The following is a 14,512-nucleotide window of genomic DNA, read 5'->3' on the forward strand; positions in this document are numbered from 1 at the left end:
ATAGCCCCAAATATTTTAAGCCTAGCCCTGCATATTTTCGCCCTGAAAAAGGTGTTTATAAGAAAACAACAGACAGACTGGAACTTGACTTGCAGCGTCCAAAGGTGTGATAATATTTATTATAAAGGTTGATATAACCTCCCCAACCTACCGATGCCGATCTCCCTTCAAAAAAAAAAAAAAAAAAAACAAGCCCCAGGCAAACTTGACTTAACCCCAGATCTTTTCAATAGCTAGAAATGTCCCTGAATCTGAAATTGATGAATGGAGGTTAATTATGGGTTGGGGTGGTAGCTGACTGTTTTTCTCTTGCAGGATGTTTTCTCCAAAATACAGAATGAACAATGGAAACAACGCAAACATCTCAAGACAGGTCTTTGCTGTAAATGCACTCTTTCATTTAATGGGTAAATTTCAAAATACTAAAATTAATCTGCATTTATTTTGGATCAAATTGCTACAGATAGGCAATGTAACATTTCCAACTCTTAAGTTGGAAGTGTGTATAACCCCCATCTCTGTGCTGTGTTCCAGTGTGTATAACCCCCATCTCCGTGTGTTCCAGTGTGTATAACCCCCATCTCTGTGCTGTGTTCCAGTGTGTATAACCCCCATCTCTGTGTGTTCCAGGGTTCCTGTGTGGGGGGAGTGAGGAGCTGGCAGTGGCAGTTGCTGGTTCCATCACCAATGTGACAGTGGGGGAGAGCGTCCTGTTCCCTGTCTCACCTGAGGGGGAGAACAGCTACAAAGTCAACTTGAATTTTAGATCCAGTCCTATAGTTACATGGTATTCTGAAACAAACGACTCTTATTTTCACAACCAATACAAGGACAGAATCAGCATCCATGATGCTGGCCCAATATATCTGAACACAGTACAGCTGTCAGATTCTGGTCTTTATCAGATTAAAATACAGTACAGCTCAGGAGATTTTAGGCCACCAACATACTCAGATTTTCACCTGCAGGTTTTTGGTGAGTATAACCAAAAGGCTGGTCTTCTGTTTGTTGGTACTTTTAGCTACAATGCACATAAGTGTAAAATATTGTATTCAGTTGTCAGAGAAAACACAGAATTTTATTACCAGTTTGAAGGAATGTGACCTTAAATTTTTTAAAGATTAAAGATTAACAGTGTTCATGTGTATATAAGTGGTTTTAATGTATAAATCTTTGGCAGTATCAGATAGATAACTATCTTGAAACACTTGCTACGTATTACCTTTGTACACGTTGAAGTGTATTTTTGTACTGTACTTACTGTATATGTAATGTTTTACATGCATTTTTCCTCCATTTCCAATGCAGAGCCTGTATCTAGTCCCACCATCACAGTTGAGTGTCTGGGGAACAACATCAGTCTCAGCTGCTCCAGCAGTCAGGGCAGTGAAGTGACTTACAGCTGGGAAACACTGCCCCCCTGTAGCAGTGAGAGCTGTATTCATTTTGGCCAGACAATAGAGATGGACTCCTTCCCTCAAGCTGAGTCTGTAACATACAGGTGTACGGCCCAAAACCCTGTGAGCAGAGCCTCCAGTGACCCTATGGCCCTGCGAGGGTGCTCCACCCAAGGAGCAAAAGGTGAAGTGGCAGGAGAGCATACTGAAACTGCTAGAATACCAGACAATTGCAGTCTGCAACAATTACAAGTTTAAGTCTGCATCACCAGAAAAGATGTCTGTGTTTCAGCCTGGGGTGGGAAATATTGGACTTGATGGGTTGATATTTGTAGTTTAACTGAGGTCTGGGTCAGCTTGTGATTCCAATATCAGAATTAATGAAAAAGAAACAGATAGCATGAAGATGAGGAGAAGAGACAACTGTGGTCTTACTCTGAAAGAAGCCTTTAACTAAATGATGCAAATAGTGATATATATTTAGCTTCCTCTTCTCACCAAACAAGTTTCGATGCTGCAGTTTGCAACACCAGTATATATGAAGATTTAATAAAGAAATTATCTCTTGAACATTGAAAAAGTTCGGTAACACTCAGTTGTGACAAAAATATATATTTTAAAAATAATTTTATATGTATTAAAATAATCTAAAAGCTAACTGGAAGGTTTATAAATGGTTTATAAATGAATCTCTAGTTCACCTTGCTCTGATTTTTTTCTTAGTGGACAGATGGATTCCAGCCCTGTGTGGAATATTGTTCACCTTATTCCTCACTGGAGCAGTTATGTGTCTCTACAAGAAGAAAAAAAGAGATGTAAAAGTTAAACAAATCAAGGTAATTATTATCAATCCTTATTGCACCTGACACACATAGGATAACTGTAAGAAAAAGTTTGTGAACCCTTTCGAATTACCTGCATTCCTGCATTAATTGTTCTTAAAGTGTGGTCTGATCAAAATAATAGATAAAGACAATCTGATTAAACAACACATAAACAACTTTACTTAACATTTCTTCACTGAACACATGGTATAAATAATCACAATATAGGCTAGAAAAAGTATATAAACCTCTAGGAGGTTCATATACTTTTGCAAGGGGCTAATTGGAGTCAGGTGTTGATTCAATGAGTTGGAATTAACAAAACCCACAACAAACCCCAAAACCTTGGGTACCAAGTGAGCCTGCTTTTCACAACAAAGATCTGTTGAAATGAAATGTGGCCCTTATCAAAAGAGATTTCAGAGGACCTCAGAAGAAGAGCTGTTGAGGCTCATAAGGCTGGAAAGGGCTACAAAAGAATTTCTTTTTCCACATTCAGGCAGTTTCAGAAATCTCTTTTGAAACCGTGTATTCAGTGAAGACATGAAAAAGTATTTCTTTGTTCACTCCCCAAAAACAGATGCACCAAATTTTTTATTCGGCTCCTCGATCACTGAGTATGTCTCTTCGGCATTCCCCTGTGTTGACATTTCCACCTGGCAAGGATGCCAGAAGACCTAGTTGTGGGAAATAGGTAGTACTTTCCCTTACACGAAGTTGGAGGCTGTTAGTGAAGATGGCTATTACGGATGTGGAGAAGACCAGATCTCTTTGACATCCCCCCCATGTCAATGATGTGTGCCTGGCAAGGAAAGCCAGAAAAGGTGAACCTTCAGTGATGAACCTGGACGCCACGTTTGTTTCCCCAGCGATAGTTGGGCAGCGCATCTCCCCTGCACGTCTCTGTACTCTTGTGACAAACCCAGAAGCCTGTGGTGGAAAACAGACTGTGTTTTTTTTTTGTAAGCCTTCCCAGTAAGCTTACAAAAATAAGCTGCCATCCCCTTAAATCTAATGGACTGGCCCTCTTCAATAACTCAATGAGTATTGTTTAATATTGGCATCGTGAGTGCCATTTCACAAGGCTGACATGTAGGGAATTTAAACAATGCTATTTTCTAATGAGAGACACAAAGCAGGCTGAAGACATCCTCAATGAAATATAAGAAAGGATCTGTGTTTTATACATATTTCCATGCAGCTCACTTGGCCACAGCTGGTGGCCAAGTGCTTAGTGCTGCTGACTCACAATACTAGAATTAAATACCTGTATCAAGAACCATAATAACCTCTGAAGAAATACAGTCACAGCATGCTAATAGCTCAGGGTTTTGCATGTCCTGTACTTGCATGTTACTGTACCTGTATGCAATAAAGAAATTAAAGCTAAAGAAAAAAGGATAATCAAAACCAATCTACTAAAAATGTATGTGTAATGCCTTTACTCAAAATGAAATTTATATGAATGTTTCAATCATTTTCATCTATGTCTACCTGGTCATTGCACGATGTGAATAATTTCAGATGCAGTCTTACCTGCTGAATTTACTATGGGATACAATAACAATTTTATTCATATTATTCACAAATCATGAATTCTCCTCCAGAAAACATAAGTGTGACATTTATTCACACCACTGCTGTTAGAATTTGGTAAATCTTCCTCTGTTTTATGATGGCTATTCTTATCCAAGCTTAAACTTCCTGGCAGAAACAGGATTTTGGCCAAAATGTCCTGCCGGTATGTGTCAGAGTTCATGAATCTCTCTATGCTAGCAAGAGCTCCAACATCCACAGCTGCAAAACATAACAGATCCCCTGCCATGCAGACATTCCCTTCTGGGGATTTTCCTTCAGTAGAGGCAACTTCCTTACAACCCTGCTTTTCATAGTAACATTATCACCAAATTCATCTCAGTGACTTTTGTTACTTTTTAAAACTTTATATAGTCAAGATTCCAGTTTGTTTTCATTTTCAGGTGTTGCCTTTGCAGTAACATGTGCCTCCAGTTGAATCATCTTAGTGGGTTGCCAGTGTACTAGTGGAATTAAATTTTCTTCAAAATGGATACAACAGTGGAAAGTGATTTAACTTTTATATTTATTTCATTTCCAGCTTGTGGTGACCATTTCCCTGCAGTCTTTAGGGATCTTTGTGACCTTAACATTGAAAATACATTCTAATAATACATTTTTCTGTCTGTTTTACGAATTTTGATATCCCAGGAAAGCCAAACTCATCCTGACGCCTTTGCATACATGCAAAAGTTTCCATTGAACTTCCAAAAAGCAGAATGTTGGTGTAGATACATTTTTATTGGGTTTTAAATAATAGATTACTTAAAAGATGTGAATAAATGTGACCCTCATGAAATAAAATTGTATTATTTGTAAAATGTGAATTTGCTCTCTGCAATGCTACTGAGATTCAGCTGTAACATTTAGCAGTAAAAGACTTAGAGTATAACAGCAGCCAATCAATATATCAGACTAATAAAGACAAAAATAAATTCTGAATAGGAAAAAAGGCTAGCGGCAAGCCCAATCAGTAATCAAATCTTCCTAAAAGTTTAAAGCCATCCAGGGGCGTTAAACAGTTAAGATGAATTTTGTATTGTGGTTACTTCACCGACCAAGGTGCAAAATAGCTAAGTGATTTCTCACTCAGTACAGGTTCATGCAATGCTGACCAAAACCAAACCCTGGGGTCTGGGTATTGGGTGATTGCCACACCAAAAGAGAACAAAGATACAATGGGGGAGGATGGATCAATGATCTTTTTTGGGAAAGCTGTTTAGGCAAAATAACCCAGATACAAAAAACAATGATGAAAGTGATAGGTGGAATCAGACCTCAGTGCTGCATGGTAACCTGTATCAAGCATGCTTAGGCAAGAACCAATATTATGCCCAACCATTAGTATATATTCTTCATAAACAATAAAAACAAATTGCCTTCTGGGCTGAAATGACAAACAAGATTTATTTATGTAGAAGAAACCTAATTCAAATCATAGTTAAAATAATAATGTTAATAATAATTAAAATAATAAAGTTAAAATATTCTATATGATGTTTGAAAGAGGGGCTGTACTCAAGGAGGAAGCCAAAGTGTTTGTATGTTTTCATATCAGAATATTTCTTTTTCTGTGTAACTATACGCTGATTGTAATTAGCACCTTCTTAGATTATGAGAACATCATCAGTTTGGTTTTGTCAGTATTACAAACAAGTTTCATCAAAAAGGGTCACTGTGAACAACATTAAGAGCCTTCTGTAATTCTCCCATAGCATTGTGTAGCAAGGACGCAAACGTGTACTAATATTATCTCCATAAACCTGTGCATTGGTATTAGATCCACCCTTAGATCCACATTGTTTATATATAGTAAACAGAATCAGGCCTAATTTAGAACCCTGGGGAACACCATTATGCTCATCGAAAAATTCACATTTTAGATCATCAGATTGGACACATTGTCTTATTTCAGACAGATAATTCTCACACTGCTTTGGAAGACAGACTGATGTTAATTAGCCTTTGTAGCATAACACCATGGTCAACAGCATCGAGGCCCTGGATAAATCTAAAAACAATTCAGCATGGAACCGTTTATTGTCAAGAACATGTGTGATGCCATTTTTAAAGCCACAGTACTATGTTGCTTTCAAAAACCAGATTGAAACTCGCTTAGAATAGCATTAGCTGATAGTAAACAATTAAAAGAGTGCCTAAAGAGACATTCTTTTCATTTTTGTCTGAAGGGAGAGTTGTAAGGGTTTCGGCTGCTTTTTCTCCAGCACCGTAACGCAAACACATGAGGCGCCCCCACAGCAGGTTGGCAGTGAGCAGTAAGAACCCAGGCTCGAAACTCGCTCGCTCGCTGACCAGCGCAGTCTACACCCTATGTAACTGTAATTTTTTTTTAAATAATAAAAACTTTTTTATTATTATTTTTATCATAATAGTTGTTGACAGGCGGGGGTGGGGCCCGTTTGGACTGCGGGAGCTGCGTGGTATACTTTACGGCCATATGCTTCCCGATATCACCACCAGATGGCGTCATTTTGATGGCTCATTTCAATTCTTCGTTGGTGCTTTTCCAGTACGTCTGATTTACCACATGAATCAAATACATGCATCTCTTTCTGGGATATCTAAAATAAATCCCATCTATATCGCTTTGAGATTTCCCATTAACATGAAGTCTCTCATAGGTATATTCTGAGAGTTCATCTGAGAAAACTGCAAGAGTAAACAGGGCGACATTAATAGCATGTGACAGATAGGGTTGTAAGAGAAGTAGGCCTAGTATAACTACTTCGCGTAGCTGACATTATTCATTTATATTCCACAGCACTCGTCGAGAACTGTAGAAAATCGCCAATTACATAAAATACATCTACACTGTATTAGATATTACTCAGTCTTACTAAACAATAATTTCGTCTTACATTTGTTTAACTGCTGAAGCACAAATATATCAACCCTCTTTAAATCTCATCTACACCTATATGAGCTCAATGGAATGATTTTGGGAATTCTCTGTGTGTGTGTATGTGTTTGTATTCTAAAGGGTGATTAGCATTTGAGGAGGCAAAATTACGTTCGACTAGCCTACATGACGAAAAGACGTTTGGTTAATGTCAATGTAACCTACACCTTTACTTATGACATTATTCTTCTTGAGTGCTGCTGCTATTCTACAGCCTTTCTTTGCAATTAAGAATATTACTGCAGTCCGCGCAGCCGTAAATTGGATCATAAATACATTAATTTCTTAACTGTTAACTTAATGTGTTCGTGTTGTCGTGCTAAGCATTCCTGTTTCGCACGCATGCGTCGCGAATTGTAATGTTCCGCGCACTTGTACGAACACGTTTTCTCAGGTTCTGGTTGGGTTAACGTGATGTCCTCAGCTACACACATTTAAACGTTTCATTGATACCTTTATCTACCAACTAATCTATAGTGAGATACTTCAAAATAATTACATTTAAAATAGAAACGAAACTACGTTTCACACCCACATCAGCAGCCTATTCAAAAGACTAAATCGGTGTCCAGGGGGTCCATAGACCATTACAGAAAATTAGTGTGTCACCCTAACCTGGCATCTAAGGAGCATGAATGAATCCTAGGATTGCTGATTAGAGGTAGAAGTGATAATTCACTTAACCCGGAGTTCTTCGATGTGGCAGATGGTGTGGTCCATTAGGGTTACTTCACTAGAATTCTTTAACATACCATGAATAGCCAGTGTCTCCTCCTCAGAACTGCAGCTCAATTTCATTCTTTCTTTCTTTCTTTCTCTCTCTCTCTCTCTCTCTCTCTCTCTCTCACACACACACACACACACACACACACACACACACACACACACACACTGTACTGTACTCACATACTGGAAAAAATTGGGTCACTCTGTTTTCGCCGCAGGTCTGACTGCCACCCTAAAATTTCATTCGCTATCACTGGCAGTTTGATGCTGATTGACATCTCATTTCACCTCTTCTTGTAAGAAGTGTTTATTTTGACATCCGGCAGCGCCTTTTTCAAATCGAGGACGAGAAAGAGAGCTCACGGCTCCACAGCTTACGGGTGAAATTAGATGTCAATCAGCATCAAACTGCCAGTGATTGCGAATGAAATTTTAGTGTGGCACCCGGGGTGGCCAATCAGATTTCAGGTGTGTCCAGTGCCACCCTGGACACACCTCTGGCTCCGCCACTGAGACTACAACTATGTACTACTGATGGGAATTACTGCTCTTTTTAGTGAGCCGGATCATTTGGCTCAGCTCAGCAATAAGAGCTGGCTCTTTCGGCTCCCAAACGGCTCTCCATTTAGTACCACTTCTGGCTTTTATAATTCAGCCAAATGTTTTGACTTATAATTGGTATGTGTGCACGTATATGACTTTCCAGAATACCATTATTTTACATTATGTTTGGTATAAAAACATTAATGTAAAATCATCAAACACGATTACACATGTGTATTGAACGTTTTATTTATATTGAACGTTTTAAATTAGCGTTTCGCTACAAACACTACACCCAATGCATCTCGTCCTCGTGCACAAATGTATGTCACGATTCTAACATTCAGTCAGTGCGTGGAGTGCCTGTGGCCGAGCAGTGTGGCAAAAGATCATCCTATTATTCTGTCTTGTATTAATAATAATAAAAACAAAGAAATCGGCTCTCAGACTGGAGCCGGCTCCCATCGTTCACGTAAAGGAGCCGGCTCATAGAGCCGACTCGTTCGCGACCGACACATCACTACTGTGTAATATGGTAGCAGGCAGTGAAAAGGCATCTTTCGATCCTTTTTGACTTTGGGTCTTCCTCGTCTATTGTAAAAACCTGCTCTGCGCTTGAGCAGTCATATGAGATACGAGTTCGTGTAACGGTAGGCGTGTTCCTTCTGTTTACGCATTACCTCATTACATGCAATAACCTACACTCTTCTGCTACGAAAAGCGCGGTCGAAGGGGTAAACTTTTTGCCAAAGTTCTTTGTCTGTTTATCTTGTTTACTGTATATTTATCAAGGTACGTGTGACGGAAGTGACGGCAATCGCTTCATTATTAGATTAGGTTAGATTACACTGGTAATATAGAATACACTGGATATCCAGTCAATGTAGCTACCTCTCCTACTGTATTTCTGGAATCCCTGCGGACTAGTAACCCAACATTTGTTTAATGTTTGGATCAAGCGAATACACCTGGCGTACCAACAACTCACAAATCAAGGGACGGGAAAGTGAGAGGAGTTGAAATTGCTGCAGGCGCAGTGATTTGTCCGGTGAGTGAAGGTAATAGTTCTTTTATGTACAGTCAAATCAACACTATTGGTGTTTTAAAATTTAAATAATATATGAAACAAAAGTAGCCTACATTATAGATGTAAAATATAATACGAGTATATTGCGTTGTACTTGTGGTCACTCTGTGTTGGCACTGTTGTTAGAAACACTTTGCTTGACTGTGGAACTTCAGGAATCACTCTGGGTAAAACATCTGCTAGATTTTATAAAAATGTAAAGATAAATTTCAATACAAGTGTTAATTTAAATTATGGTTGATAAAAGTTCTTAATTCCCAGACACGATGACATCGCATGTCATTATTTGTAGTAGTAAATGTAAATTATGTTTTTTAGCAATGTTGTAGTCAAGAATTTATCCAACTTAAGCTACACGGACTTCTTTTTTCAAATAATTAACCTTTCTAGATGCCGGATTAACAGTTCAACAATTGCTATTTCATCTTTCCCAAACTTCAGAACGCCTTAACCCCTTTCTGTCAGAATTTTTTCTCAAAATTCACTATCACTATACAAATTCAGCATTGCGCTTTTTTCACATGTTCATATCCAGGTATTTGAATTAAATAACTGCGACTTACAAGTAGTATGGTATTTGGAATGTCCACCAAACATTAGAACAACTGGAAAATTAAATAACTCATGCGATCGTGTACAAATGTCTTTTTAAGTACGAATATGTAGTTTCTGGATTCAAATTTTGGCTATTTCTAACGGTGTTCATATGAATTTTGGGCTGTATGTCATGAGGGTATATCTGAGTGGTTACTCATTGAAATGACCTTATATGTGATGGTAGGTGTCATTTTAATAGAAATATGTCTTCAAATTAAACGGAATATATGAATCACCTTATCTCTGAAGATATTAAAATATTGTGTATTCTACAATACTTATGACAACTAAGTAAAATATAAATGTATAATTGGAAATTGTACATTTAATGTCTAGTGACAAATATTGTTTCTGGGTTGGATTTCAGAGACTGAATATTTATAGGTATTTATCACATTTTTTCTGTATGAAGACAGCATTGGTGTCATGGGAAATATTTACTACACTCTTATTAATCTGATGAATAATTAGAGATGAATGTGAGTTGGCAGCTGACCCTTTTATTGCAGGATGTTTTCTCTGTTATAAAGAATGAACAATCAAAGTGAACATCTGAAAATATCAAGACGGGCATCTGCTGTTAATGCACTCCTTTATTTAATAGGTAATTTTAAAATATTTACAAATTTATTTCACTATATTGCATTTATTTTTGATAAAATGGCTACAATTATGTGTTGTGAAATGACTTAATTTAAGAATGAATATCCCCCATCTCTGTGCTGTGCTCCAGTGTGCATAACCCCCATCTCTGTGCTGTGCTCCAGTGTGCATAACCCCCATCTCTGTGCTGTGTTCCAGTGTGTATAACCCCCATCTCTGTGCTGTGTTCCAGTGTGTATAACCCCCATCTCTGTGCTGTGCTCCAGTGTGTGTAACCCCCATCTCTGTGCTGTGTTCCAGTGTGTATAACCCCCATCTCTGTGCTGTTCCAGTGTGTATAACCCCCATCTCTGTGCTGTGCTCCAGTGTGTATAACCCCCATCTCTGTGCTGTGCTCCAGTGTGTGTAACCCCCATCTCTGTGCTGTGTTCCAGTGTGTATAACCCCCATCTCTGTGCTGTTCCAGTGTGTATAACCCCCATCTCTGTGCTGTGTTCCAGTGTGTATAACCCCCATCTCTGTGCTGTGTTCCAGTGTGGATAACCCCCATCTCTGTGCTGTGTTCCAGTGTGTATAACCCCCATCTCTGTGTGTTCCAGTGTGTATAACCCCCATCTCTGTGCTGTGTTCCAGTGTGGATAACCCCCATCTCTGTGTGTTCCAGTGTGTATAACCCCCATCTCTGTGTGTTCCAGGGTTCCTGTGTGGGGGGAGTGAGGGGCTGGCAGTGGCAGCTGCTGGTTCCATCACCAATGTGACAGTGGGGGAGAGCGTCCTGTTTCCTGTCTCACCTGAGGGGAACCACAGCTTTACAGTTGAACTGATTTTTAAATCAAATTCTATATTAACATGGCATTCTGAAAGAAAACAGTCTTATTTTCACAGCCGGTATGAGGAAAGAGTCTGCATGGCTGATAATGGCTCAGTATGGTTGAACACAGTACACCTGTCAGATTCTGGCCTTTATCAGATTAAAATAGCGTACAACTCAGGAGACTTGAAGCCACCAAAAGATTCAGACTTTCACCTGCAGGTTTTTGGTAAGTATGCAGATGGAGGGTCTTACTTTGTTTGGAGGTATTTGGAACTGCAGTACTATTGCTCTTACTGTGTTAGTTGTAGTAATAAATATTGTATTTGGTTGTCAGGTTGAACAAGGCATTTTATTACCAGTGCATCAAATAGTTTGATTTTACACTTTACTCAAAAGATTCCCACACCAGGTTGATGAATGATTGAATGTTAATACAGTTAACAGTGTTTTAATGTATAAATCCATGGCACTGCTAATTGGAGAACTGTGTTATGAAACATATGCCACATATTTATGTTTGTATATTTTGTATATTTACTATATACATTTAATGTATTAGATAATTTTTACATCATTTCCATTGCAGAGCCTGTATCTACTCCCACCATCACAGCTGAGTGTCTGGGGAACAACATCAGTCTGAGCTGCTCCAACAGTCAGGGCAGTGAAGTGACCTACAGCTGGGAAATACTGCTCCCTTGTGGTAATGACAGCTGTGTGCACCTAGGCCAAACTCCATCCCTCATGCTGACTCAGTAATGTACAGGTGTACGGCCCAGAACCCTGTGAGCAGAGCCACCAGTGACCCTGTGGGCTTGTGTGAAGTGTGCTCAAGCCAAAGAATACAAAGTGATGTCAGATACCTGCTGGGAAAGGGAGATACACTGTGAATGTTGGTAAACTGTGGATGTTGATAAATTATACAGTCTTGGAATGCCAGGTGATTGCAGTATGCAGACCCTGTAGGTCTGGGAGTGTGCATCACTAAAACAACATAAGGTAAAGTCTAGTACCCTCTGGGGGGAGGAGATTGCGGTACAAAAAAAAAATTACAAGTCATAAAATGTTGGAATACTATGTGATATCAACCTTCATTCATAGTATCCATGGATGTGGACTTTCTGTCAAAGGAGGGTACAGAGATGTTTGTTATCATGCCCATTTTTGCAAAGTTCCCATGAGACCCAGTCTATGTTGTTGTGGTCCTTAAATACAAACATCAAAGTGCCACAACACAATTCATATGTCTAAATTGTAGTGGTAACATTTAATGCATAGGGACCATCTGACATCCTTCAAAGATGTGGGGAAAACAATGTGGAAAACACAAGCCACCTATGGCACAATGTATTAATTATTAAAAACATTTAGTTTTAGTTTGTAGGTTTAGTTTCAGCCCTGCTACTTTTGGCTCTGTACTTACATTTGCCTTTTAAACTTAACTGTTTTTATTATTCCTTCTATTATTCCTCTGGATCAATAATTATACATAAAAGCTAAAGGAACACTTCATTTCATAATTACAAGTTAAAGACAAAAACACTTTTTGCCTTTTCTCCCCACTCAGTTCATAGGAGTTGGATACTATTTCTGGGGGCTCTAACACTGGCCTCATTCTTTACTGGAACATCAGTACACCTTTGTAATAAGAGAAACAATGGAACCAAGTGGAACATGGGTATTCGTGGTCAATATTAAAAACACATTTTAAACATCTGAAGATGCTTTAATCAGTACTCTTTAAATACCATATTTAATAACTGAAAATAATGCAGTCTATATGTATTATTCCTGCAGAAACACAGCTAAATTATATGCCTGAGGAAATTTCACTTCTTTCAGCACAACCAGAGAGTGTTCCAGAGCAATCCACAGTCATCTACACCAGCACTGGCTGAGGCCTTGAACACAAAGCAGGACGGCTATGCCAGCTGAGGTTACATAGGGCTCTTAAATGTGTACATGCCACTGCATGATGTCCAGTTTTATCAGGTAAAATTACGGTGTGTCAGCCCAAAACATATGCCCCATTTACAAACATCCCTCCCAAGCTTCATTCAGCATAAACAAGGCATTTCAAATGAAAGATGATGGATCTGGCAAGTAGGATTTGTCATTTAACTATAAGCCGTTTCTGAACCATCCTCCTACATGCAAGAGTGGCCTCAGGTGTCACAGGGGTGACTGGGACACAAGAGACAGGCAGGGTTCAAAACAGAAGCAGTCCAGGGGCAAATCCAAAGTCGAGGAATTGGAGCAGACAGGGTCAGGAACCAGGCAGATAATTAAACAAGCGATCGAGTCCAGGCGGCAGGCAGAATCGTGGTCAGGATGCAGGCAGGAAAAGCGAAACGGCAATAAACAGGGGAAAAAAAACCCTACAACAGGGACGAGACAGGCCGAAACACTGAAACGAACTAGCAACAAAACAGAGCCACGCAGGGAAGATATAGGGCTGGGGTGATGAGGAGATGGGGTGCAGGTGAGCAGGCAGGCAGGTGAAGGTGATTAGGCAATCAGGCGGGCGGAGACCAGGCGGGGCTGGATCACAAGGAAAACAAAAAGCACATGGACAGGGAAGAACAAAACACCACAGTTAAGGGGGCGGAGCCCTGACATCAGGGTCTATATTAGGCCTATTCAACTGATGGCCTTTGATCAATGAGTAACAAGAACAAAACACAAAACCACCACATTCATTTTATCAACAGGGGATGGAATTTGGCTCATTGGAACCATTAAAAACGAAGACCACAGAAAGAGGAATGTTGGTATAGATTTGGTTTTGTTGGGGCTTAAAAAAAATGGTACTTAAGATGTGAATAAATGTGACCGTTGTATTTTCTGGAATAAAATGTATCATTTGTGAACAATGCGAATTTGTTCTCTCTAATGATTGGAAGGATTCAGACTGGTGGCTTCAACGATAGGCAGCATCGAGCAATGTTACTGAAATTTGTTTATCTTGACAAAAGTGTTCAGAGCAAAGTGACAATTGTTACGACAATCCTTCTCTGGCTCAAAATGAAATTATGAAAATGGCTGTTCAACGAGTAGCTATAGCTGAACCTATTTGTGCAGTATGTGTGTGTAACAACCAAAAAACCCAAAAAGTGGCTAGAGGCAGACTTTCCAGTCCAGGGCTGTGCAGGTGAGCTTAGCAATTCTGGGGCTCTCCCCATGGGCCAGGTCTGTCTTATGGACTCCAACAGCCACGGGAGCCTCAGTGGTGGTTTGTTCCGTTTAGTTTGTTTCGTTTTATTACAAACAATGGCAGGGCGGCAAAACTCCAATGTCCGGCTTCACAGAACCGACAGTGAACAGGTGACTCCCAAAATGCTGCCTTGCAGGTCCCAGTGACACAAACTGCATAAACAACCAGTGCTTTGGTCATGGTGGGCCCCAAAACAAAGCACTGTATACCGG

At 39.5% G+C, this 14,512-nt stretch overlaps 1 protein-coding gene across 1 annotated transcript; it reads left to right on the plus strand.

Moving 5' to 3' along the window:
• Positions 1–307: 307 nt before the first annotated feature.
• LOC118796053 (SLAM family member 5-like) lies at positions 308–11,030 on the plus strand. Its single transcript, XM_036554884.1, has 5 exons — positions 308–407; positions 631–975; positions 1,309–1,581; positions 2,121–2,233; positions 10,968–11,030. Exons 1-5 carry the CDS (start codon positions 317–319, stop codon positions 11,028–11,030), a joined length of 885 nt encoding a protein of 294 aa, XP_036410777.1. The 5' UTR covers positions 308–316.
• The last annotated feature ends 3,482 nt before the right edge of the window (positions 11,031–14,512 follow it).

Source organism: Megalops cyprinoides, chromosome 20, assembly GCF_013368585.1.
Source record: "Megalops cyprinoides isolate fMegCyp1 chromosome 20, fMegCyp1.pri, whole genome shotgun sequence".
NCBI classification, from domain to species: Eukaryota; Metazoa; Chordata; class Actinopteri; order Elopiformes; family Megalopidae; genus Megalops; species Megalops cyprinoides.

What these genes read in the sequence shown, in the direction of transcription:
- LOC118796053 (XM_036554884.1), top strand. Translation starts at nt 317, where the DNA reads ATGTTTTCTCCAAAATACAGAATGAACAATGGAAACAACGCAAACATC. An exon ending in TTTTCACCTGCAGGTTTTTG is followed by an intron (nt 976 to 1,308) that starts GTGAGTATAACC and finishes TTTCCAATGCAG; the next exon opens with AGCCTGTATCTAGTCCCACC. An exon ending in TAAAAGTTAAACAAATCAAG is followed by an intron (nt 2,234 to 10,967) that starts GTAATTATTATC and finishes TGTGTGTTCCAG; the next exon opens with GGTTCCTGTGTGGGGGGAGT.